The following is a 27,121-nucleotide window of genomic DNA, read 5'->3' as shown; positions in this document are numbered from 1 at the left end:
ACGAATAAGCAGTTTAAAATGAAGGACGTGGGATGTAATGGTCGATAGAACTGGTCGGTTGCTTTTCTTGAATTTTCCCTTTGTAGTTGATGTTCTGAATCTTGAGTTTCTTCAGGTTCTTCAAGCCTTGTTTAAGCTGTTTTCAAATTTTCTTAGCCAAATTCTCGAGAAAGTCTCAGGTCAGTATAGACAATCAGTTTTATGAATCATGTGCGTTTTGTCTTGCATCAGTAAACTGCATTGAGTGATAAAGTCACGTTTTCCGTCACTTTTAGTAGCTTCACCATTATATAGCCACAAGAGTTGGTCTTAGGCCTTCACTGATAGAGATGACGATAAAACATTATGCTGGAGAACATGTATGGTTTTATTTATATGTGAAAAATTGCTAGAAATATCATATTCATAGTACCATCTTTCTTTTTTTTTTTTGAATTAATGTTAAATTTATTCAAGAAAAAAACGTTTTTACAATGGATGCATCATGAGATTGATGGTTTAGAGTTCTCTTAAAAGAAAAAGATAGACAAATCTTTTATCTAACCGAAAACCATGTTTCCATGGCTTTGGTATACTTGCTGACTTCCATGACACGCAAGCTGGAGATGCGGTTTCTTACTGCTTTGTCCACGTTTTTGATGAGAGTGGCAGGGGTGTTGGATCTTTCACCATGTCTTCTCCCGTTTCTCTCTGTCCATAGAGCCGATAGTGTCGCCTGGAACACATACCTGAGTAGAAACAAGCGGGTTGAATTCCACGTCTGGTCTGTTAGAAGTCGAACAACCTCATCCCAGTCAGTTGTATAGCGCAGAGACAGTAGCTTAGCAGTGAGATTTTTCCAGACTTCTTCTGAGAATTTGCATTGAAAAAACAAATGGTTACGAGTTTCTAGCGGCTCAGGACAGAGACTGCAGGCTGTCGACGCGTCTGTATTCCAGTTCAATATCCTCTCTCCCGTGGGGAGTCTGTTCTGAACCGCAATCCAGGTCATGAAGGAGTATCGAGGTGTATTATAAGGAAACCAAATACCTTTGTACCAATCAACCTTTACTTGCTCAACACGAATGAGATTCCATGTCGCTTTTGATCGAAACTCTGCTTTGTAGTTATTATCCCCTGCTTTCCACAAGTGAATGTCCTCAATCTGATTTAGACCTCGCAAACGCAGATTAGCAATCTCTTGTTCAATAGTGTTGAAGATTTCTTCTCGATGTCTCCTCCTGCGATGATGTTTCAATACCTTCTCCATGGTGTCATTAATTTTTATACCCATGTTTATCATTCCTCTTCCATTTGTTGTGTCAAGTAGTCTACCAAGAGGAGACCATTGATCAAACCAGAAAGATGTCGATGATCCATTGTTGACTTCCACCTTCATGAATCGCATCGCCATGGCTCTATATTTCAAGATTTTCTTCCACATCCAAGATCCCAAAGTGGTGCTGTCCTTGACTGACCAAAATGAGTTCTTGCGGATCAAATACCTTTTGATCCATCTTACCCACAGTGATGAGTTAGACGAGAGGATCCTCCAAACTAGCTTCAGACATGAGACATCATTCGCTTCTTTTATTGATCGCAACCCCAACCCTCCTTCTTCTTTAGGCTTGCAACAATCTTTCCACGAGACCTTTGCTTTCTTGGTGCTTAAGACCGGGCCAGACCATAAGAAGGCGGCACACAAACTGTCTATCTCTGCAATACACTTCTTTGGGAGTCTAAATGCAGAGATCCAAAAGTTCGTTAAACTGTGAATCACTGAGGCTATCAGCTGTAGTCTTCCTGCAAAGGAGAGGAATCTCGCCGTCCAGGAGCTTATTCTTGATCTGATCTTCTCTATAAGTGGAGCATAGTCTTGAGCAGTCATCTGTTTTGTTAGCAGTGGCAAACCTAAGTACCGAACTGGAAGATCTCCATTGGAGAATGTGTAATGGCTAAGAATATCTTGCTTTTCCGTATCAGCTAAACCTGCCAGGTAGAGAGTGGACTTTTCCATACTAATATGTAATCCAGATGCCTCTGCGAAGGTTTTAAAAATCTCAAGAATACCATCTACTGAACTTCTTTTACCGTCTGAGAATATAAGCAGGTCGTCAGCAAAGCTTAGATGAGTTAGCTTGAGATCCTGGCAGTGAGGATGGTATCCAAACTTCCGGTGAGTCGCAGCTTTATCTAACATTTTAGACAAAACTTCCATACATATGACAAACAAATAAGGAGACAGGGCACAGCCTTGACGAAGACCCCTCTTGCTGTTAAAATACCCTGCTAGTTCGCCGTTAATTTGAACTGAAAACGATGCAAGTGAGATACATTTCTCAATCCAGATAATGTATTCACTTGGGAACCCGAGAGCCTTGAGTGCAGAGAGTAAAAAAGGCCATTGGACAGTGTCAAACGCCTTAGAAATATCGATCTTGAGCGCACATCTTGCTGAAACTGAGCTCTGATGATAGCCTTTTACTAGTTCTGACGCCAAGAGGACGTTCTCCATCAGCAATCTGTCTTTGACGAAGGCAGACTGGTTGGGAGATATAAACTTTGGGAGAATAAGCTTTAGACGATTGGCCAGAATCTTCGAGATAACTTTATAAATGACGTTGCAGCAAGATATAGGACGAAAATCTTTCATAGTCTTTGAGTTTTCTTTCTTCGGGATCAAGGCTAGAATAGTAGAATTTATCCCCTTAGGCATGAAACCAGTCTTGAAAAAAGATTGGACTGCGATCACAAAATCAGCCCCCACAATGTCCCAAGCAACCTTAAAAAATTCGCATGTGTATCCATCCGGACCTGGAGACTTGTTGTTAGCCATTGCGAATAACACATGTTTAATCTCAATGGCCGGAACCTCGTGTGACAGGAGCGCTCTATCTGCCTCCTCACAATGAAAGTTCAGAAGCGTTTTCAGCTCATCAACTTCCATTCCATTGTGTCCCACAACCTCTTTTGCCAGAAAGCCCTGGAAATAATTAACCGCTTCTGTCTTTATCTCTTCCTGAGTTGTAACAATGACACCATCCTCCTTTTGTATCTCTCGAATAGAGTTTTTGGCTGCTCTAAACTTCACTGAATTGTGAAAACTCGTATTGTTCCCATCCCCAACATTTAACCAATGCATCTTGGCTTTTTGGCTAAGAAACTTTTCTTCAATAGACGAAAGTAGTTCCCATTTATCATGAGCTCGAACTTCGTCATCCAGCACATCAGGGGCAGGGTTTGTCATCGCTCTTGTCTGACAAAGACAAAGTTTATCAAAAGCCTCTCTAGTTCTCTTTGTAATATCGCCCACAGTGTCTTTACTTAGTTGTCGAAGAGCCGGTTTTAGTTCCTTGAGTTTCTTGGAAAGTCTAAATAGAGCTGATGTCGAGTTATGCAGGGGAGTAGTACTACTCTAGAAACTTTCCATTAGAGGAAGGAAGCCTGGTGCCTCTGCCACAGCGTTGGTAAACTTGAATGGGCGTTTTGGTTTTAAAGGAGTTGGTAGGATCTGAAGCCTACATCGTAGGTGATCAGAGCACCCTCCAGCCTCAAAAACACAATAAGTGTTTGGGAATTTAGTGGTCCACACGTCATTCACCAGTGTTCGATCTAGCTTCTTTCGAATGAGATCTTCCTTGCGTTTATTACTCCAAGTTAACAGAGGACCGTGAGCTTTCATATCAATGAGTGAGCAGTGCCGACACACATCTTGAAAGTCCCGCATACCTGTAGAGACAGTCGATATGTTTGGACCCGAGTATTCCTCCAGGTGCAGAGTCTCATTGAAATCACCAAGCACAATCCATGGCTTGTCTTTAAGCAAAGGTGAGTTCTGGTGGTCTTTAAGATCATTCCATAACTCTTTTCTTTCTTCAGCGCTGTTGGATGCGTAAACAAAAGAGCAAAAGAACTCCCATGCCTTCCAGTAGCACTGAACAGGTGATAATTTGATTTGTCTTGAAGCAAGGGGTAACTCTGACTTCAGGACTCCATACAACCCATATTCTACCCAGTCGATGGTTTTCATAATTAGATATAGTTGACCAATTGTGGAAAACAGATGACACAATCCTCTCTGCTCTGTTCTCCTTCACTCGGGTTTCTATCAAACATCCAAACTTCATACCTCCTCTTCTGATCCATTCTTTTACAACAGTATGCTTTTTATTTTTGTTAAAACCCCGGATGTTCCAATAGAAACCCGACATCAGTTATTTCATGGTCAACTTTTTCCCCAAAAGATTTTGACCGCAGTCAGTAGTCTTTGGGACATTTGAGTTGGAGACAAGCTTATGGTTGTCTTTTGAAACACGCGGCAAAGATGGTCTGGTAGACATAGCTTTGTTTTGTACTTCCTGCTTCTTTTGAATTGGTTCCTGAGGTGGAGTATTGTCTTTTTCTAAAACTGCTTCCTGTTGCAGTATCTCACCCTCTTCCTCTTCCTCATCTGAACTCAGTACTGCGAATCGAGAATTTGAGATAATCGAACCCTGACCAGATTCAAGGTCCTTTAATTTTTCCGGTGTTCTGCTCACTTTAACTGGTGTTAACCAGCTTTCCTCCTGATTATCTTCATTTTCTTTTCCAGCAGAGGTACTCACATCCACTACTTGCTCTGCCTCCTCCGGGTTTTCATTCTCGGTATGAGACTGCACTGGTTGAATTTCCTCATTGTTTCCACTATCCAAATCCTTGGCACTACCCTCCTCCACTGTTATAGGTGAAACCACCACTTCATCATCTAATTTTGTTACCTCTATCTCCTTCGGTCTTAAACAATCCTTTTCTGAGTGGCCCCATTTCCCACACGTTGTACATTTAGTTGGCAACCATGGAAAGGTGAAATCAATGAGTGTATCCTTTCCCTGATATTTGAAATTCATAGACCGCGGGAGAGCTTTTGTAAGGTCTGCTTTGACAAAAACTTTAGCCACCTTGAGATCTTTGCATAGAGCAGTATCAGGGTGAAGTTTAACTGGAACACCTATCGGGCTTGTGGCGAAACTGAGTCCTTTCCACGAGAACATGTTCATGGGAACATTTTTAAGATGAACCCACAAAGGAACAGAGTTATGGAGTTCTTCCTCTTCGACAAAGGGTTTCCATTCAGTCATCACAACTGGTACCTCTGCTAAATTCCACATACCTCTGCGCAAAACCCTTCCTCTCATTGCTGAGTCGAGGATTCTGAACTTCATAGTTGTAGGGTTTATCTCATAAACCTCTACCATTTGTGACTTGTCGGAAGCCCAAATCTTATTAACGATTGCGTGAACTTTCCCAATATGTGGGGCTTTGTCCAAAAACTTTCCGATCAGAAAGTCCTCCCAAAGGGGTTGAGGGTCCTTGAAGACTTCATCTGGAATCTCTACAGATCCGATACCATCCTCCATCTTGATTTGAACATCGTATTTTGTTAATTCTTTTTGATTTTGTTGGGCGACCTTCACCCACGAGCGAGTTAACGGAGCTGGTTTTTGTGAATTCTGTGTGAGACCATCTTGCCGAGAATCTGTAACAGCCACAACCTCCGGCAGAGGCATTATGGCGGCGCCGGAACCGATGGCTTGGCGAAGTTTAGAACCAAAACCCTAATCTCCACAAAATCCCCCTCAGAGCTAAACGCACCGTTTGGTGTTTTGTATTTCCTTTCCATAGTACCATCTTTCATGTTTACACTAACCATTTTTACTCTCATTTTTAACGAAAGGTAAAAAATATTGATACCATTAAGATTAACTAATGTAGTTTTAGTGTTTAGAGTTGAGAGATATGGTAAGGTTTTTGAAATGTGAAATTTAAGATTATAATAAATATATATATAAATACTTAAAAAATATAGTTTAAAAAAAATATTTTCAAACAGAATTTTCAGTTTTCAAAAAGAAAATTTGACACAAAAAATCAAAAAAAACAAATTCAAATTTTTTTTTATAAAAAAGTTCAAATTTGAAAAAGTATAATTCGAAAACATTAAAAAAAAATATTTTTTTTTATTTTAAAATATTTATCTTATATATAGAAAACAAAGGTTTGAATCTTTTGCCACTTAATAAATAATGTATTTTTGAAAATATCCCTTTAGTGATACCCTCTCTGTTCCAAAATAGTTTGATATTTTGGATGAAGGCACAATAATTAAAACATACACATTTTCTTAAAAAAGTAACACTAAAAATATAAAATAAATCTAATCCAACCAATCATCAAAAATACTATAAAACATCATTTGTCACACATTTTTCAATGAACTTTAAACTAATTAAAAAATATCAAACATCATATATTTTGAAACATCAATAACTCTTCAAAACATCACATTTTATAAAACGGAGGGAGTAATAAAGATGAATAATGGTACCATGAAAATGGTAAACATATATAAAACTTCCTCCAAATTAAATTGGACTTGGTTAACTATTATTCTTTTTTGTTTAGGCGGAACAAACGATTAATAATACAAATAGCAACACATTCAGAGCAGAGCATGATTAATGAGGGGTTTTCAGGGTGAGGTTCTTTGCGGAAGTTTAAAAGCCGGTTCTTAGCCTTTTTAGTTGAAAGTTAAGAGACGGTTTCTTATATTTTGCTAAAAACCTCATCCTAAAAACCCCTATTAATCATGCTCTCATAAATAATAGATTAATAAAGTTATTTTCGCAGAACAAACACTGGTAATACCAGTAGTGGCCCTATCATTGATAGGAATCATATCTTCTTAGTGACTTTGACACTAAGACCATGTTTCATACGGAGAATGACAGAAGGGACTGGTTTGATCTTGTCACCTTTCGTGACCTCAAAGTCATACTTTTGTATTATCTCCACAGCCACTATCTTCATCTGCATTAGAGCCAAATTTTTACCCAAGCAAGCTCTCGGACCGGCATTAAAAGCCATGAACTTGTATGTAGGTTCATGTCTTAGATTACCACTGTCTGAAATCCATCTCTCTGGTTTAAAATCCAATGCGTCTTCTCCCCATATAGATCTCATTCTTCCCAATGCATAAATACATATCACAATTTTTGAATTTGCTTCAACTTTGTGCCCACTTGGAAGTACATCTGGCTTTGCAGGAGACTTATGGTTAAAGGGAAGTGGTGGGTAGAGTCTCATTGTTTCGGACAATGCAGCATGTAGATACACGAGCTTCTCTAGATCTGTAGGATCATACTGAGTGTTGATCTCTTTCCGGATCTTGGTCAAAACTTGAGGATGCTTAGAAAGAAGCCAAAAGAACCAAGTGAGAACTGAGCTTGTAGTGTCCCTTCCTGCCAACAATAGACTGAAAACAACGTCTCGTATAAACTTATCATTATTCGGTTTCAAGAGCTTATATTTGGTCGTATCCACATTCATATAATACGTTAACACGTCCACTGATTGTTTTCTTTTCCCCCGGCTCATCTCCTCTCTTCTAGAAGATATGATCTTTGCAAACCTACGATTGAAAGCCGCCAAATAAGTTCGCATCTTCCCCTCAAGTCCAATACCAAGCCAGCTTTGAAGTCTCCACAAGATCACCGGTTTGAAATATCTATAATAGATAGCTTCTTCACCTGTTTCCACAGCTTCATCGAACAAAACTTCTGGCATCTCAATGGACAGTGACATTGGGTCATAACCAGTCATCAAAATCGAAGAAGTATCAAACATGAATCTCTTGAACACATCTTGTAAGTCTATGATAATTTTTTCATGAGCAGCATTATCAAGAAAAAGAATAAGACTTTCCTTTAGCTTAATTGTATTGCTACTTACTGACAGCTTCAGGAAATCTGGATGATGAAAGATGGCGTGATTTGACTTCCTCAGATTCTCCCACAGCTCCATATCAGCACTTAAGATTCCATCTCCGAGAGCATTGAAGATCTTCTTAGCCTCAGGTCCTTTAGGGTAATTGCCAAAGTTTAAGCTTAGTATGTGATGAATATTCCATGGGTCGGCCGTGAATAGCATGTCGGTACCACTAAGCCATGGCCCTTTGAAAGAAAAAATTAGATTGGTGGCCTCGAGAACCTCGACGGAGAAGTCAAAAATACGAGGGATATGGGCGAGCATTCCTGGAAGCATCCCAAAGAAAGGCCAGTTCTTGAGAATAGGCTGGCTCTGAGATTTCTTGAGGAGGAAGGAACAGTTGAATACAAGGAAAGAAATGAATGCTACGAAGACTTCAGGTAAGCCTATCATCGCCATTTTTAGACTACAGAATTTTGAAGTGTAGGTACCATAGGTAAACCTATCATCGCCATTTAGTTAAGTTGGTTTGCTATATAACTTAAGTTCAATTAAATGCAGAAGTTTCTTGGAAAATGTTCCTGGCTGACCTAGCTCAACTGACCGGATCGGACCAAATCCCCAAAAATCATTTATTCTTTTGTCTTAAACTGAGTGCCACGTGATTTAGATGACTAGACCCAATTACATGGTTGATCTATTATTTTATTTTTTTGTCAGACATGGTTGATCTTTATTTCAATTATACTAAATAATAATCCGCGGAATGTGATTATTAGTTTCGTTATTTTTTTAATAAGGAGACATTAATCTGTTTAATCTCGATATCAGTTTGGTTTTAGATTGTTTCTTTTTTGTTTTTAATCTCAAAAAATATAACTATCATTTTAAATCAATATTTATTTGGGTTGTTCGGTTAAAATGTTTGATGTTTTTAGTTTTTTTTTTCTTGTGATAATCAAAAATTACTATTATTTGTTTGTTTTCAAGTTATGAATCTTAGATAGTCGTGATGACGAACCAATAGTTTCATATTATAGTTTCTAAACGGATAATAGTTAAAAAAAAAGAAAAAAAAATTATTAAGACAAATCATTTTACTACAATTTGGTCGATAGTGAAAGAAGCATTAAGAAAAAGAATATTTTAACTTTCAAAAAAATTAGATATTTTAGTTGTGGTAAATACTTAGTTATAAAGTGCTCACGTCAATGTTCACATGTATGGGTATGTGAAAGTATATAAAGGTGGTTGATAAATATATAAAAATACTGTTAATTAATATTAAATGACATTTTTTTTCAAAATAATACATGAAAAATAAAATTCTTAAAATGAAATTATTTAAAAACAAAAATATTGTAAAATTTATATATAACTTATACATAATTCTTTAATTATATATATATGCATATAACAGATTATATTGGATATCCGTTCCTATAAATATTGATATTTGTGATTTGCTTTTTTTTTTTACGGATATTGCATTTTAAACCTAAATATCAGGATATCTTTAATTGAGTTAAGAAAAAATGATATCCAACTTGGTGTACTTCAAGCAATTTCTCAAATATGATCTTGACTACAAAATTATTTTGCAAGTACAAAATATTATAGTTTTTAAAAAAATAAGTTTTGTTTTTTTCAATAGTATCCCAAAAAATATTCAACTCTATTTATATAGGTTCAGTTTAATTTAATCTCCATATATATTTCAAATTTTAGAAACAAAACATAAAGTTATGTAAAATAGTATTGCTACATAATAATATTTACAAATAAAAAATTTATGTTATATAATTTAGAATATTTTATTATAGAAAGAATAACACTCGCACGAATGTACGGATCAAGATCTATTTTTCTCTTAAGATTTTTGACAAGACAACAACTTACGCGATTTAGAAAATATTTGTATAATAGACACATAAAAGTTGTATTATAAATATTAGATATGAATGTTTATGTTGATGTCAAAAAACGTTTTTTAGATATGGATGTTTATTATATAGAGATTATCTTATAGATTAATATTCTAAATAAACTTGTATCTAAAGATTTGTTTATTCTCTAAGATATTGTATCCCTATATATATTAATTAACTAGTGATGGTTCAGACCTTGTACTGACTAATATATATATATACCTAATTATTTAAAATTCTAAAGTTTATTTTTATAAATATTTAAATTGTTAAATTAAATAAAAATGTTAAATTAATATTATAATATTGTAATAGTTACTTGGATCAATATTTTCAACAAGAATAAAAAACTGGCTATAGTGTTAGTAAGTAAAACCATAAACTAAAGGCATCTCCAACCCTACTCTATTTTTGACTTCAAACTTCATTTTTGAGTAAAATCTTCACCAATCCTACTCTATATTCAACTCTAAAATAAAGTAATGGCTAGGGTTACTCCATTTATGGAGTAATCTTGCCTATTACTCTATTTTTGAGTTGAATTTTTTTTATTTTTGAAATAATCCTTTTAATTTTGAATATTTTTTTCACACTTAAATATTATTTAAAATAATACAATAACATGAAAATAAATATAATACTCCATAAAATATTATTTAATAGTTTTACATAAAATATGCATACACTAATAAAAATCAAAACTAAACATAAATAATCTATAATATAATGTAATATAATATAATACAAATAAGTGATTTAATAATTCTGTAAACTGTTGTTGGAATCGTTGAAGTTTCGTTCAAACGGAATAGATGAGTTTATATATCTTGTGGGTCAATATTTCGATTGATAACATTTATACTTGTTAAACTTAATATATGTACAAACATTTGGATCAAGTACATAATTTAAATTACAAAAAAATTGTTATCTTCTTTATGTTCTTCTAATGCATAATTTGTTTTTGAATTAGAAAAATTGCATATGATGAAAATTACACCAATTGAAGTTGGAAGAAAAGCTCTAACTGTATTTTCATTAATAAATATTTAACTTAAATAAAATATATTTTTATGAAAGTTTTGTAAATATAAAATAGTTGGGTTAATTGTTAAATTTTTATAAGTTGAAGGTACTACTAACAATTATTAACTAAATAAAAAAGGAATCATTTGTGAATATTTTTTTTGAGTAAAAAATGGAGTATACATTGGAGTAAAACCCAATTCCATTTTGGAGTTACACCATTTTGGAGTAAAAAAATGAGTAATACATTGGAGATACTCTAAATATAAGATATATGTAATTATGATATTATTGTTAATATGTATTTATTAACTAACTGTAATAAATGTCATATAATTATATATATATATTAAAATAGTTTTTAAAAAATAATAGTATATATATATCGGTTGAATAGGTTAATGTTTATTAATTATCTTAAATATTATATTAAAATAAAAATATTAATTAAACTAATAACTTTTCCTAAAATCATGAAGATGATAAGTAAGTAAATTCATTTATCAAATAATAATATATATATCATCAAATACAAAATACAATTTTTTTTCTCTTCTTTTATTCACAACATATTTCTCATTCCTATAAGTTTTGTTCATCTTGATTTTTTTATTTTCATTTTCTTTAAATGGTCACGAGTTTCAGCCTAAAAGTATAGCAAAATGGAGTGAAACGGATTTAAAATATGTACTCAACTTATTTGGCAATATTCAATCATAAAAAGTTACAATAGGTTTTTTTTTTTTTGAAACTGAAATTTTTATTTTTCTTAAATAATATTTACGGGGAACAAACATTTAATAGAATGAATAGCGACACACTTTAAAATAATACAAATAGCGACACACATATAAATCATACAAATAGGGCAATAGCACAACAATTATACAATATACTTTAAATGATATTTGCGCCTAACAAACACTTATTAATACCAGTAACCCAATTATCAAGAAGAATCATATCTGTTTAGTGACAGTGACATTAAGACCATGTTTCATACGGAGAACGATAGAAGGGACTGCTTCAATCTTGTGACCTTCAGTGACCTTAAAGTCATAGTTTTGTATGATCTCCACAGCTACTATCTTCATCTGCAGGAGAGCCAAATGTTTACCCAAGCAAGCCCTCGGACCAGCATTAAAAGCCATGAACTTGTATGAAGGTTCATGTTTTAGCTCTCCACCTTTTGAAATCCATCTCTCTGGTTTAAAATCCAATGCGTCTTCACCCCATATAGATCTCATTCTTCCCAATGCATAAATACATATCACGATTTTAGAATTCGCTTCAACTTTGTGCCCGCTTGGAAGTACATCTGGCTTTGCAGGAGACTTATGGTTAAAGGGAAGTGGTGGATAGAGTCTCATTGTTTCGGACAATGCAGCATGTAGATACACGAGCTTCTCTAGATCTGTAGGATCATACTTAGTGTTGATCTCTTTCCGGATCTTGGACAAAACTTGAGGATGCATAGAGAGAAGCCAGAAGAACCAAGTGAGAGCTGAGCTTGTGGTGTCCCTTCCTGACAACACAAGACTGAAAGCAACATCTCTTATAAACGTATCGTTACTTGGTTTCAAGAGCCTATATTTGGTCGTGTCCACATTCATATAGTATGTTAACGCGTCCGCTGATTGCTTCCTTTCCCCGCGACTTATCTCCTCTCTTCTTGTGGATATGATCTTCGCAAACATACGGTTGACAGTCACCAAGGAAGACCTCATCTTCCTCTCGAGTCCAATACCCAACCAGTTTTGAAGCCTCCACAAGATGACCGGTTTGAAATGTCTATAATAGATCGCTTCTTCACCAGTTTCCGCAGCTTCACCGAACTCAACTTCGGGCATCTCGATGGATAGCGACATTGGGTCGTAACCAGTCATCAAAATCGAAGAAGTGTCAAACATGAATCTTTTGAACACATCTTGTAAGTCTATAACAATTTTTTCATGAGCAGCATTATCAAGAAAAGGAACAAGACCTTCCTTTAACTTACTTGTATTGCTACTTACTGACAGCTCCAGGAAATCTGGATGGTGAAACATGGCATGATTTGACTTCCTCAGATCCTCCCACAGCTCCAGATCAACACTTAAGATCCCGTCTCCCAAAACATCGAAGATCTTCTTGAACTCAGGTCCTTTGGGGTAATTCCCAAAGTTTAAGCTTAGTATGTGATGGATATTCCTTGGGTCGGCAGTGAATAGCATGTCCGTTCCACTAAGCCACGGGCCTTTGAAGAAAAAAGTTAAGTTGGTGGCCTCAAGAACTTCGAACGTCCACTCGAAGATACGAGGGATATGGGGGAGCATTCCTGGAAGCATCCCGAGGACAGGCCAGCTTTTGAGAATAGGCTGGCGGGGAGATTTCTTGTGGAGGAAGAAATGTTTGAATACTAGGAAAAAAAGGAATGCTGCGAAGACTTCAAGTAAGCCTATCATCCCCATTTTTAAACAAATGTATTTATGAGTATGGATACAAAAATCTTAGTTTAGTTGGTTTCCTATATATAGCCGATATTCAATTAAATGCAGAATGTTGGTGGGAAAATATGTTGCTGGCTGACCTGACTCAACTGACGGTGTCGGACCGAACTCTCAAACTCATTTACATTTTTGTCTTGAACAGTAACGCATAATTCAAAAATCATAGCTAACTAATCGGTAGTTCGGTACTATCTTTTTATCTAATTAAATTGAAACTTTTATTTCGGTTACGCTGGTAACAGTTGTGAAACAATACGTACATGTGTCTAAAATTAAATATAAATGTGGAAAGTGATACCCCATTAAGCTGAACTTTCTAAGCTGAACTTTCTAAATTATACTGTTCATTGCTTCATTTTTAAGCTGAACTTTCTAAACTATAAATTGGTTTTTAATTTTTGTTTGTTTTTACTTTTTGACAAAATAAACTATATTAATAAATATAACCCAATTAATTTTATTTATTTATTTATTATATAAATTTATTTAATTTATGATACTAAATATTTTAAAACATATATTAAATGAAAGATAACATTAAATTATTAATATAAAAGTGAAATACATGATTGATAACACCAAACTAAACATAAAATACTTAATACAACATAAAGTAACACTTAATATCTAGTATTGTTGTTGTTCTTATGTGTAATAATTTTATTATATGATAATGTTGAATCTATAATAACTGTGTTGGATTATTGTTAAAAATAAAATAGTTGGGTAAAACTAGTAAATATTAAAAAATACAAGATGTTATTAATAATTAATCATAAAGCGGACATGAAATATATTTGGAATATTTCTTTTACAAGAAATAAATGAAGCATACCATTGGAGAAGATGTGCTTCATATATCTGCTTCGTTTTGAATAAAGTGAACTTTTGAAGCATAAAATGAAGCCAACCATTGGAGATGTCTAAGACAAAATAATATTTTTTATTTATAAAGTTAGTTAAATAATTTTCAAAAAAATATTTAATTTCAAGTTGACAAACATAATTTCAAGAAAAAAATATTTGACCTCATTTTTATAACAAACTAAGAATTAATTTAATATTATAAATGATTAAATAATTATTATTATAAATCTAATCATATCGATAGAATTTTATCTAACAATAACTCAATTTCTATTTTTTAGTGAATCAACATGAAAATCTATCTTGCTCCCAAAATTTAAATCTAGAATAAATCAAAAGAAACATATTAAACTTATAATATATATAGTGCTACTTGGATAAGGCTCAATTTCAAAGGTCTGAAGATCATGGAAGAACCAACTAGATAATGGGTCAAGGCATGTCCTAATGTACTTTATGGAAAGCTAATAAACTTGATCCACAAGGCATTGAACCGAGAAAAGGTATGGGCACTGGTACCGCCTTTATCAAGCATGGACTTTGAACAAGCATGGACGACCAATAAGCAACCTCCTTGATCAGGAAATGAGCCAGGGAAACATGTAAGGACTGGAAATGAAATTCATAAGCAGGCATGGTCTAGAGATGGACTAGTCTAGCCGAAATGGTTGAGAATTAGAAATGGAAGTTGAAGATCCAAAGTTGAAAATAGTGCATTTTCATCAACCAAATGGGTCTAGAAGAACAATGTCCAGACAAGAGTTGAAGTGGAACGAGCCCAATAAATTGTTGGTCGAAAAAGGTCTTTATCGACTTAAAAAGTGGAAGGACAACCAACTTGGTTTATGATTGGCTTAAAATATTAGCCACGACCATATTGGTCTATTTTAAATGTATTTGGTTTATTATATATTTAAACCCGTTAGAACTAGATTTGGTTCTCTTAAACCAATTAGAAATAGGATTATGATCCGGTCATGGCCCTTTGAAAGAAAAAGTTAGATTGGTGGCCTCAAGAACTTCGAAGGTCTGGTCGAAGATATGAGAAGTTAGAAATAGAACTTCTTGAGAACTGGTTGGCCGTGGGATTTCTTGTGGAGGAAGGAACAGTTGAATACAATGAAAAAATGAAAGCTACGAAACACTATTGATACAATAATCTTCGTTAAGTTGTTTGCTACTCTTTCTATTTCGCTAAGTTAGATGTTTTAGAAAAAAATTATTTCACAAAAATAGGCTTTTTGTATTTTCTATTAAAAATGTGATTTTCAAGAAAATTAATTGACTTATTGAATTATTATTGGTTAAAAATTATAGAAAATTGAAAATTACATAAAACAATACATTTATTATAGTGATTTAATGTGTTTTCTTAATATGTGTGAAAACATTAAAAAATATCTTTATGAAACGGATGGAGTTTATACTAACCTAGATTCAATTAAATGCAGAAAGTTGGTTGGAAATTGTTCATGGCTGATCTAGCTCAACTGACCGGATCGGACCAAACCCCTCAAACTCATTTACTGTGTTTGTCTTAAACTGAGTGCCACATGATCTAGATTCTAGACCGGATCAAATTGTTAATCTATATTTGTGAAATATTATAGTTTATATATTTATAAATTTATGTATTGCATAATTATTTTGAATATAATTTAATATTAAATAAATATTTTCAAATTTGGTTAGATGGACAGTCTAAAATAGAAACGGAAGAATCATCGCTTAATCTGTGCATCATGTAATACAGGTGCGGTCACATGCAAATCCAATACCAAGTGATTCAAGTAAAGATAGAACAATACGCAGCTCTCCTGTTTTATTTTCAAAACGTATTAGAGGCTCAATAGCAATATTTTAAGATAAAGGCATGCATACCCTAGTTTTGAATCTCTCTCGGGCACAGAATCTAAGGCGCCGTTTTTGCTAGCTTTCTCCGATGCTGGCAGCGGCTTGGCTCTCCGGCGTCGACGCTGTTCAACTCCATTCATTACTTTTTTCATCGTTCACTCCATCTCCGCTGTTTTATTTAGTCTGGTTCCCTTTTATTCTGCTCCGTATCTTCTTCCCTCCTCGACAATACCAATTCGTTTAGGCTCGCTCTGGTTGTACTCAAGCACCATCACAATATTCACCTTCATCTCTGCCGCTCGCTGTCTCCACCCACTGCGCTCCCGGAATGCCATCTCCACCCACCGCATTCGTCACCGTTTTTCTTCCTCCGTTAGGACTGTTAAAGCTCCAACACCAGATCTATCACTCCCGCTAACTGCTCTGACCATCGACCGTGGCCCTCCTGTTGGTCACCGCAACGTACCCACCACCGGCGTAAACTTTGACATGCGCGCTTCTACCGTCTACAAATCAGGAAGCTCCGATATAGCTATGGCCTTTGCTTGTGATTGTGTTTGGTTGGGCCAAGCCCATATTCTGGCTTATGAGAGCCCTATTTCAAATCCAGTTCAGCTAACATTTACATTTATTGTACGGGAGCTGTGTCTTCGCCACCTCTCCACTTCCACTCCGCCTCTTGACATCACCGGCTTCCTCGCCTCGTCCCCTGTTTTACCCACCCCTTTCCTCTTTGCCGTATCTACTATGCAAGAATGTGGATTCGCCAGATTTGATCACTATGTCATCGCTGCGTCTCTATCACACTATGTTTGTTTCAAACATGACGGTTCTTCACAGAGTCGTATATGCGGCTAAAGAACTATTGTGCAAGATTGTTTTCTTGCCAGATCTACTAGCTACTCCATTATTGTTGTGCCTCCATCACATTACGCCGTCTCAATCGACGGTTCTGTAAGTCAACTATGTGACCTTCAAACCGGAGCTATTTTCTTTATCGTAGGTTCTCGGAAGTCTTGCTCATGTTGTACCCTACTCAACAGGTCTTCATTGGCGCGTTGAGATCCTTTTTCATCAGATCCATGATCTTATTGTCTGCAGAAGCGTTAACGACGGGTTGTCGGCCAGATCTACGCATGATGCCGTCACCGCCTCTATCTCGAGTCAAACTCGTGTCTCCGTCACCTCCCCTCTACACGGTCTGATCTCTGTCAGTGCAAACCACTGCCACCGTCCCTCAAGCTGTTGTGACGACTTTCACTTTCCGGCTGGAGAGGGCTTCCACCTTCTCTGGCGAACTTTTAGAGTCCTGCCCGCGACAGCCTCTGGTCCCTCCAGCGATCCAGGCATCTTCACAGACAGGTTTCAACCATTTTTAAAATCGATTTGTTGGGTTCTTCAAAGTCGATTTTCAATGTTTGTGTGTTCCTTCGAACGTGGGCTTTAGGGCTACAAGTGAAGCTTCTCTTTGGGTTTCTTCTCTGTTTAGCCACATCTATCTTTCGTCTTGTCTTAGTTTTTTTCGTCTACCAGTTTACCGTTGAGTTTTCCTTCGGTTATAACTGACTTAGCCCATTGAACCTTTAATATAAGCATTTGGTTGTTCAAAAAAGGCATGAATGTTTCAAAAAAAAAAAGAAAAAAAAAATATATATATATATATATAATAAGATCAAATTGCATTTATATTTTGAAAATGAGGTTGTTTCTTCCTATCAAAGTCTATCTTATCATAAGCATTTTTACTCCTAAGCATGATTGAGTCTTTTGTTAGCTTTAAGGGATACTGCAAGCTCATCATTCACTTGGTTCTTCTGGCTTCTCTCAAAACATCCTCAAGTTATGACCAAGATCCGACATGAAACCGACACAAAGTTTTATCCTACTGATCTAGAGAAGCTGGTTTTTCTACACCACGCTGAATTGTCTGAATGATAGCTTTAATCCGTATGATTCCACTATTGAATCAAATCACCATTCATAAAACAATGATTTGTAGCTCAGATGTAGAAGATCTTGATTTAAGAATGATCTTCAAACCTAATGAACAAACAAAACTTTGATCCGCGCGAACATTTGTTTTATTTTTTATAAATCAAATATAATTGGTTATCTTTTTCAAATGTATCTATAGGATGCTTGTATTCATTCAGATTCAGGTATCCACTTGGGTTTGGTTCGGATCTATATGGATTTCAAATTTTTTAGTTGAAGATTTCAACCATATTCATGTATTTATAAATTTCAGTCCAGGTTCAGTTCGGATTCAGATAATCCGTTTAAATTATTTTTGAAGGGTTTAAAATTCATATATACTTTAATTTTCTCAAAATGTATAAAAAATTTAATATATAATATATAAATTCTAATAATATACTTTAATTTTTTCGAAATATAAAAATAAATTAATATATAAAATATCATAAGGCTTTTAATCACACACATGTGCTTGGATATTCCTAGTATGTGCAATTACATCGTATTTATACAAAATTTTAACCAAAAGGAATTCAAAATAATGGTGAGTCGCGAAAAAGATAATATGAAAGCACTACTGATTAAGGTTGTTAATAGGAATCTTTGTATATGATTTACATTTTGTTAATTGCATACCTATAAATAGGAATTATATTTTGTTAGGTGAAATGTGTTCGGTCGGGTAGGGTCTAGTGCGAATCAATTAATTAATATGAGATGGGTATATATATTAATCATGTGCTTGTTTTGTGTTGTTGTATCATAGTCTAGTGGTTAGAGGCGTTGACTAAATACAAATAGACCCGGGTTTAAATGTGCGTTTGCGCCCAATTTGTCAATTTTTGTAAAAATAATTAGGTTAAATGATTTAGGAAATGACAAAATTAACCTTATCTTCAACCTCCCACTGCGATTTCTGTGTAACATCCAGCCGCTCTTTTATTTTTTTTCTCGGTTTCACAGATTTTCTCATTATTCTTGTAAGTTTTAAAGAGAATACATCAAATCTAAGACACATGTGCGATATTAAACATTAAAACCATGAAAACATTGAGTACTTTCATCTTCCGATTTACTGGCCTATTATCAGCAATCCGCCAAGGATGTAGTATGATTTGCGTGTTTCCGGTGATTAGCGGGCTTCCTAGCCCGCGTTTTTGAACAATGGATCAATAATGGAGCACTCAATGGTAGGCATGATGCATGAAGCATAGATTGGATATTTGGAGATTTTTCAAATGTTGTAAAAAGTTATGATAGGTTAAGGTTATAATGATGATCTATTAATAAATAAATTAAATTGAGGTGGTTTGATAATTTAATACAAATGGTCTAAGTCAGTGGCATGCAATAATAATTATTGCTGAAAAAAGTCAGGGTTAAATTCAAAATGTACTTCAGTTTTAATAGTTTAGATTCTCCTAGCAATCACAAAGGAGAAAGAAATTTCAGAGTCTAGAGAAAGAAGAATAACAAACTATTCCATGATTTTAGAATGAAAGAGTACTTGTTTATATTCTTACTATGTGTTTTGTCCATCTATGCGAGAATAACCATCTGACAGTTACTTATTAGTATATGTTTTACTAATTCAAACACTATCATGATAATTCTTTTTTGTTTTTAAAAAGTTTAAGCAAAAATAATATTATTTATATATAAAATATCAAAATATATAATCATTATTGCATTTTTAAAAAACAATCACATATTAAAAATATTTAAAAAAATTCTTTATACGCTACATTCATTATTAATAAAAAATTAAAATCACTCAGTATTCAATGTTGTATTATATAATATTAAAATTTTTACTTGATAAATATTTAATCATGCATCTTTCTGTTTTTAATATTTTATTTTATGAATAAAATATCTTATTTTGGATAACAAAAAAATATAGTAATTATCTTTTAAATTATAAAATACATTTTTATTTTTGGTTGTTTTTGATATCAATTATCTAATCTAATGAATTCAAAATTCATTTTTAATTTTTGGCCAATTATTATTATATTAATTTTATAATTAACAATATAATATTATTAATAAATTTAGTTATTTATTAGAAATAACAATGACTTTAACTAAACTAAATTTTAACGTGAGAGCTTGGATCGAAAATCACTTTGCAGAGATAATATAGGTATAGATAAATAGATCTCTCTCTCTCTCTCTCTCTCTCTCTCTCTCTCTCTCTCTCTCTCTCTCTCTCTCTCTCTCTCTCTCTCTCTCTCTCTCTCTCTCTCTCTCTCTCTCTCTCTCTCTCTCTCTCTCTCTCTCTCTCTCTCTCTCTCTCTCTCTCTCTCTCTTTCATATGATGTGTCCTGATGTGGCTTCAATAGTCCATGTATCAAATCCTCCCGGTTTTAAAAACTTCTCTAAAAACCTATACCACATGCAAGTAGGGGTGTCAAAATGAGCTAGCTCGCTCAACTCAGCTCAGCTCACAGTGAGCTCGGTTCTTTCATGAGCTAGCTCAGCTCAACTCATTTATTATATGAGATTCAATATGTAAACTCGAACTCATATCATCTAGATCATGAGTTAAATGAGCTAACTCGTGATCTAAATAAAAATAATAATTATAAAATAAAATAGTGATAGAATAACTTCTATATTATTGTTCAAAATTTAAATATTAAAAAATCCAAAACATAAATATTAAACACTAAATAAAAACCAATACAAGACAAAAATTAAAAGACAACACCTAATATAAATTAAACTAAAGCAAAACCAATGATCCAAATCCTTATTCTTCGTGAGAGTCTTGAGATAATTTATCTTCAATGTCTTATATGTATGTTTTACATTTTAATTTTAGAAGACAAATATGATTAATATAGATATTATCTTCTTATAAGATTTGGTTTGACATTTTAATTTTAGAAGGCATATATGATAGATATAGAAATTATCTATTTTTTATATAAAAAAATAGAAGTTATCCAAATATAGTATATATAAATATATTATATATAATTGTAAGTATAAAAATGAACAAGCTCATGAGCCAGTTCATGTTCATCAAAGATCATTCATATAACTCGTGATCTAATTTAAACTCGATCACTAAACTCATTTATTAAATGAATTTAAAATATAGAGATCATGTTCATGAATAAAAAAGCTGAACTGAGTTAGATAATGAGCTATAGCTCATTTTGACACTCCTGCATGCAAGGTTTATACTTGCTGAAATGCTATATGCAAAAGCCAAGTTCCTTGATATCCTCTCGTTTTATGACCATGGCAAAACTAGCCTTTCTGAAATCATTATGGATGGAACCTGCACCTTCAAGACTGACGTCTTATTTCCAGCACTTCACCTCATCAGGTCATTTATATATGGTTGCGTCGTCGACAGAGCCGTGCTCAGGCTTCTTTTGGCCAAAAGGCTATTTTTGAAAAACAAACTTTTAATATAAAAATAAAATGATTGAAGTTATAAATACAGTATATATTTTTTATATAAAATATATATCGCAATATTTTATTATTTATGAAGATATGATAACAATAAAAAAAATCAATCATCATATCATTTCCTGTTTTATAAAAAAACTCCACTAGAATTATTTAAATATACATATAAATTTATGATAATTTGCATATTTTTACTATATCTATATTGTGTAGTAAATTTATAATCTGAAATAGTTTAAAGTATAAAATGAATATAGAAAATGAATTAGTAAATGATGTAAACATTAAAAGAATTTCAAAGAGGAAAATATTTATATAAAATAGTATTACACATATAAACTAATGTATTCTGGCGGTTTCTATTTTGATGAAAAAGGATTTGCAGTCGACGTACTGCTTATTCGAAGGAATGTTCAGGCGGTTTCTATTCAGCGGTGGCCGTCATCACTTTTGTTCTCTCTACCGTGGATTTAGGGTTTCAAGATCCAATCCCAATTTTGGTAAACCGGTGCTCACCTTGGTGGTTCTATTTTTAATTTTTAGTTTCTTTTTAATTTCTAGTTGTTGTAAGTCGAAAAAAATGACAAAAAAAAATATATGAAAACTTTTTAGAAAAAAAAAACAATTTGATGGAAAATGCGGAGCCTGAGAGGCTGAGACCAGTGCCTTTTCTCGTTGCTATATCATCGAGGAATATATGACAAACTCTTCAAAAACTCCACTGTAAGGCTTCATGGTAACACAACCATGTTCATTATATTTCTCATCAATTTTAAGAATGAATAATAAAGAAAAATTCTTTAGATATCATTTTTCAAGTTTTTGTCACAAAAATAGTTCTCAATGAAGATAATAACCAAAATAAGTTTTATTAAAGAATAAAAATACATTTTTACCCTAGAGCTAACTAATTTATATTTAGGGTTAAGTGTTAAGGAGTGAGATTTTGGGGATATGGTTTCAAATTTAAGAAAATAAAAAATAAATATTAAAATTTTCAAAATAAAAAAAATATTTAGGTTATTTCTTTTTTGAGAGTTATTTTGTAACAAAAATTTTGAAAAGACTATTTGAGAGTTATTAACCATATTGTTGAACCTCTCTCTAAAATCCTCTGCCTTCTCTCTAGAAGTTTCTTCTCTTGATCTCGCCAGTTTCGCCGGCTCCGGTTGCTTCCACAGAGCCGGAGCCGGTCTTTATTTTTATTTCTATCTTAGTTTCTCGGGTTAGATCTTCTAGTCTTGTTCTCGTTACTCTCGACGGATAGTTTCCAGATCTTCAATCTGATCTTTTCCGGAAGGGATGAGCGGTTCGGTTGATCTATCTAATTGATCTATCTAGTCGAAGTGGGTTGGATATTAGTATCCTACAGATCTGGTTTTGTCTTATAACCTTATGTGTAGTTTAATTGATTTGCATGTTGATTTTAAGCTGTCTTTGGCTCATTCTGGGTCTCGATCTGCGACCTTCTCAGTCTCTTGAGCATGGTTGTTCCTGGTTATGAGTAGTTTCACTCCTTGTCATTTACTTAAAAGATTCGATCGAGATCTTCTCTTCAGTTTAGCTTCTTTATGGCGTGTCAATCCATTTCCGCCATCGATTTCCAGTTGATGACTCATGAACATGTCGTGTTCTGTCTTCTGGAGCTTGAAGCTATGGTCTTTCATTTGCATGGGCTATTCACCATAGGAGGATTCGCAAACCAGAGGTTTTAGTCATGGATGGCAGTCTCGCTTTGCCTTGTTCAAAGAAGCTCTATTTATCATCATGCTTTATTGTTCACGTTTAGGTGAAGGTTTATTTTGATCTGTTTACCCACTTCTTCTATTTTAGATTGGTTCTGGTAATTATCCTTTTAGTCTTCCCGTGTGTGGGACTTTGCCTCTCCTTTGTTGGAGCTTTAGTTTCCGGAGGTTTGAAGAACTTGCCGGACTGTAATCCAAAAATGAATCCTACCTATGTAATATTTTGTTAATATAATCAGTGTTTAAAAAAAAAGACTATTTGAGAGTTTTGCCAAATAATAAATAACAAATACTATTTTTTCTTCATGGTAACTACAACTGTAAAATAAATGAAAAAACACTTTGAATCAACTATTTCTAATCAAAATTTAGGTATTTAAATTAGTAATATATTCGCAGACGGTGGATCTAAATGTTTTTTTTTTCAAAATGCAAATTTAAAATAACGAAAAGAAGTTATGTACCTAAATTAAACATAAGCTATACAAAAAAAATAAAATAAAAATTATTTAAATTAATTATAATTTCTATTATATATGTTTTTGTAATCAAAAAATAATCTCGCATTTTGAAGCATAAGATCAAAATATAATTCATTCTATTCATCATCAAATTTGAAAATGAACAATAAATAACCTATATTTTCTTCCGATAATTTTGTAATCTTCGTTCTTTTCTTTTTCATTTTTATAATTCTTTTAATGGTTATTCTCTAGTTCAATCCTAAAAGCTAATCTGGACAGAAACCAAAGTAAAATATGTGCTGAACTTTGGCAATATCAATTATAAATTTTATATTTTATTTAATATTTTAAAATCAAATTTGCGGGGAACAAACATAGTAATAGAAATAGAGACACACTTATAAATAATACAAATAACACAACTACAAATATTACTTTAGATGACATTTGCGCCGAACAAACACATAAATACTAGTAATCCAATTATCAATAAGAATCACATCTTCTTAGTGACTGTGACACTAAGACCATTTTTCATACGGAGAACGATAGAAGGCACTGCTTCAATCTTGTGACCTTCAGTGACCTTAAAGTCATAGTTTTGTATGATCTCTACAGCTACTATTTTCATCTGCGGGAGAGCCAAATGTTTACCCAAGCAAGCTCTCGGACCAGCATTAAAAGCCATGAACTTGTATGAAGGTTCATGTTTTAGCTCTCCACTTTCTGAAATCCATCTCTCCGGTTTAAAATCCAATGCGTCTTCTCCCCATACAGATCTCATTCTACCCAATGCGTAGATACAGATCACAATCTTTGATTCTGCTTTAACTTTGTGGCCGCTTGGAAGCACATCTGACTTTAAAGGAGACTTGTGGTTAAAGGGAACCGGTGGGTAAAGTCTCATTGTTTCGTTCAACGTAGCATGTAGATACACGAGCTTCTCTAGATCTGTCGGATCAAACTTTGTGTTGATCTCTTGTCGGATTTTGGTCATTACACGAGGATGCTTAGAAAGAAGCCAGAAGAACCAAGTGAGAACTGAACTTGTCGTGTCCCTTCCTGCCAACAATAAACTGAAAGCAACGTCTCGTATAAACGTATCATTACTAGGTTTCAAGAGCTTATATTTTGTCGTGTCCACATTTATATAATACGTTAGCGCGTCCATTAATTGCTCGCCTTCGCCGCGACTTATCTCCTCTCTTCTTGTGGATATGATCTTCGCAAACATACGGTTGACAGTCACTAAGGAAGACCTCATCTTCCTCTCGAGTCCAATACCCAACCAGTTTTGAAGCCTCCACAAGATGACCGGTTTGAAATGTCTATAATAGATCGCTTCTTCACCGGTTTCCGTAGCTTCACCGTACTCAACTTCGGGCATCTCGGTGGATAGTGACATTGGGTCGAAACCAGTCAACGAAATCGAAGAAGTATCAAACATGAATCTCTTGAATACATCTTGTAAGTCTATGACAATGTTTTCATGAGCAGCATTATCAAGAAAAGGAACAAGACCTTCCTTTAACTTGAGTGTATTGCTACTTGCTGAGAGCTTCAAGAAATCTGGATGATGAAAGATGGCGTGATTTGACTTCCTCAGATCCTCCCACAGCTCCAGATCAGCACTTAAGATCCCGTCTCCCAAAACATCGAAGATCTTCTTGAACTCAGGTCCTTTGGGGTAATTCCCAAAGTTTAAGCTTAGTATGTGATGGATATTCCTTGGGTCGGCCGTGAATAGCATGTCCGTTCCACTAAGCCATGGGCCTTTGAAAAAAAAAGTTAAGTTGGTGGCCTCAAGAACTTCGAACGTCCACTCGAAGATACGAGGGATATGGGGGAGCATTCCTGGAAGCATCCCGAGGACAGGCCAGCTTTTGAGAATAGGCTGGCCGGGAGATTTCTTGGGGAGGAAGAAATGTTTGAATACTAGGAAAAAAAGGAATGCTGCGAAGACTTCAAGTAAGCCTATCATCGCCATTTTTAAACAAATGTATTTATGAATATGGATACAAAAATCTTAGTTTAGTTGGTTTCCTATATATAGCCGATATTCAATTAAATGCAGAATGTTGGTGGGAAAATATGTTGCTGGCTGACCTGACTCAACTGACGGGATCGGACCGAACCTCTCAAACTCATTTACATTTTTGCCTTGAACAGTAACGCATAATTCAAAAATCATAGCTACCCAATCGGTACTATCTGTTTATCTAATTAAATTGAAGCTTTTATTTCTGTTAAGTTGGTAACAGTTGTGAAACAATACGTACATTTGTCTAAAATTAGAAATAAATGTGGATAGTGATACCCCCATTAATGTCTTAACTTTTTAAACACAAAACACAATACTATTTTTATTTTTAAGCTGACAAACATAATTTCAAGAAAAAAAAATTATTTGACCTAATTTTTATAACAAATTAAGAATTAATTTAAGAGAAAATCTCTAGGATAACTATTTTTAAGTTTTTGTCACAAAAATAACATTCAATAAAAAAAATGACCAAAAACATTTTATTAAAAAAGTAAAAATACATTTATACCCTAGGGTTAACTAATATAGACTGAGAGTTTAGAGTTAATGGGTGAGGTTTTGAGGATAGAGTTTTAAATTTAAAAAAATAAAAAATAAATTTTAAATTTTCAAAATTTAAAAAAAAAAAGACTATTTTGGTCATTTTCCTTATTAAATGATATTTTTGTGATAAAAACTTTAAAAAAAAAACTATATGAGGGAATTGTACTGGACTGACTTTCGACAAACATGGACGACTGATAAGCAACCTCCTTGATCAGGAAATGAGCTGGGGAAACATGAAAGCACAGGAAATGAAATGAATAAGTAGGCATGATCGGGAGATGGATTAGTCTAGCCGAAATGGCCGACAATTGGAAATGAAAGTCGAAGATCCAGAGTTGAAAATAGTGCATTTTCATCGATTAAATGGGTCTACAAGAACAATGGTCAGACAAGAGTTGCAGTGGAAAGAGCCCAATAAAGTGTTGGTCGAAAAAGGCATTTTCGACCTAAAAAATGGAAGGACAACCAACATGGTTTATGATTGGCCCAAGAAAATTAGCCACAACCATGTTGGTCTATTTTAAATGTATTTAGTTTATTATATATTTAATTCCGTTAGAAATTGATTTGATTCTACTAAACCAATAAAAATAGGATTAAGATCTGGTTTTCATTAACCATTTTGGCTTAGCAATAAGCTTTTAGTTTTATGCTTTAAACAAACAGCACCACGTTTTTGTAATCTTCAACCTATCTTTTTAATAAAACTTCTTTTTAATGCATAGCCAGATTATTTTTGGAGACTCTCGTCTCTTTGTTCACATTGGTGGATGAGTTCTATATCACACAAGAAGAGTGATCTCTTGTGTTTCATCCTAATTAAACACCAAGCAGGGTTAACCTGTATTTCAGGAGTAGCAAAACAACTTCTAAACATTCCATAATTCATCTGTTTCCGCATCTGTTTCTCCTCATATTGTTACAACAATCTGTTGTGACGGACCAGACGCACTCATGGGCCAGATGCTCTACTAGAGCCAGACCGGATGCCCGTGCTGGAGGCCAGACGTTCAACTAGTACCAGATGTCC

The 27,121-nt window shown here is 34.1% G+C and overlaps 3 protein-coding genes across 3 annotated transcripts; all 3 read right to left on the bottom strand.

The window, feature by feature from the left end:
* Window positions 1-6,598: 6,598 nt before the first annotated feature.
* Window positions 6,599-8,390, bottom strand: LOC106434252 (alkane hydroxylase MAH1-like). Its single transcript, XM_048739918.1, has one exon. It carries the CDS (start codon window positions 8,179-8,181, stop codon window positions 6,691-6,693), a length of 1,491 nt encoding a protein of 496 aa, XP_048595875.1. The 5' UTR covers window positions 8,182-8,390; the 3' UTR covers window positions 6,599-6,690.
* Window positions 8,391-11,482: 3,092 nt separating this feature from the next.
* On the bottom strand, window positions 11,483-13,169 carry LOC106434261 (alkane hydroxylase MAH1-like). Its single transcript, XM_013875097.3, has one exon. The coding sequence runs from the start codon at window positions 13,124-13,126 to the stop codon at window positions 11,636-11,638; it is 1,491 nt and encodes a 496-aa protein (XP_013730551.2). The 5' UTR covers window positions 13,127-13,169; the 3' UTR covers window positions 11,483-11,635.
* A 10,710-nt stretch (window positions 13,170-23,879) lies between these two features.
* Window positions 23,880-25,678, bottom strand: LOC106434259 (alkane hydroxylase MAH1-like). The gene has a single exon (XM_013875094.3). It carries the CDS (start codon window positions 25,486-25,488, stop codon window positions 23,998-24,000), a length of 1,491 nt encoding a protein of 496 aa, XP_013730548.2. The 5' UTR covers window positions 25,489-25,678; the 3' UTR covers window positions 23,880-23,997.
* Between the last annotated feature and the right edge of the window lie 1,443 nt (window positions 25,679-27,121).

The sequence above is a fragment of the Brassica napus genome, chromosome A9 (genome assembly GCF_020379485.1).
Source record: "Brassica napus cultivar Da-Ae chromosome A9, Da-Ae, whole genome shotgun sequence".
Taxonomy (NCBI): Eukaryota; Viridiplantae; Streptophyta; class Magnoliopsida; order Brassicales; family Brassicaceae; genus Brassica; species Brassica napus.
This window is presented reverse-complemented; position numbering and strand designations above follow the sequence as displayed.

Bases quoted from the DNA above. Each gene is read 5' to 3' on its own strand.
- LOC106434252 (XM_048739918.1), bottom strand. From the start codon at position 8,181: ATGGCGATGATAGGCTTACCTGAAGTCTTCGTAGCATTCATTTCTTTC.
- LOC106434261 (XM_013875097.3), bottom strand. From the start codon at position 13,126: ATGGGGATGATAGGCTTACTTGAAGTCTTCGCAGCATTCCTTTTTTTC.
- LOC106434259 (XM_013875094.3), bottom strand. From the start codon at position 25,488: ATGGCGATGATAGGCTTACTTGAAGTCTTCGCAGCATTCCTTTTTTTC.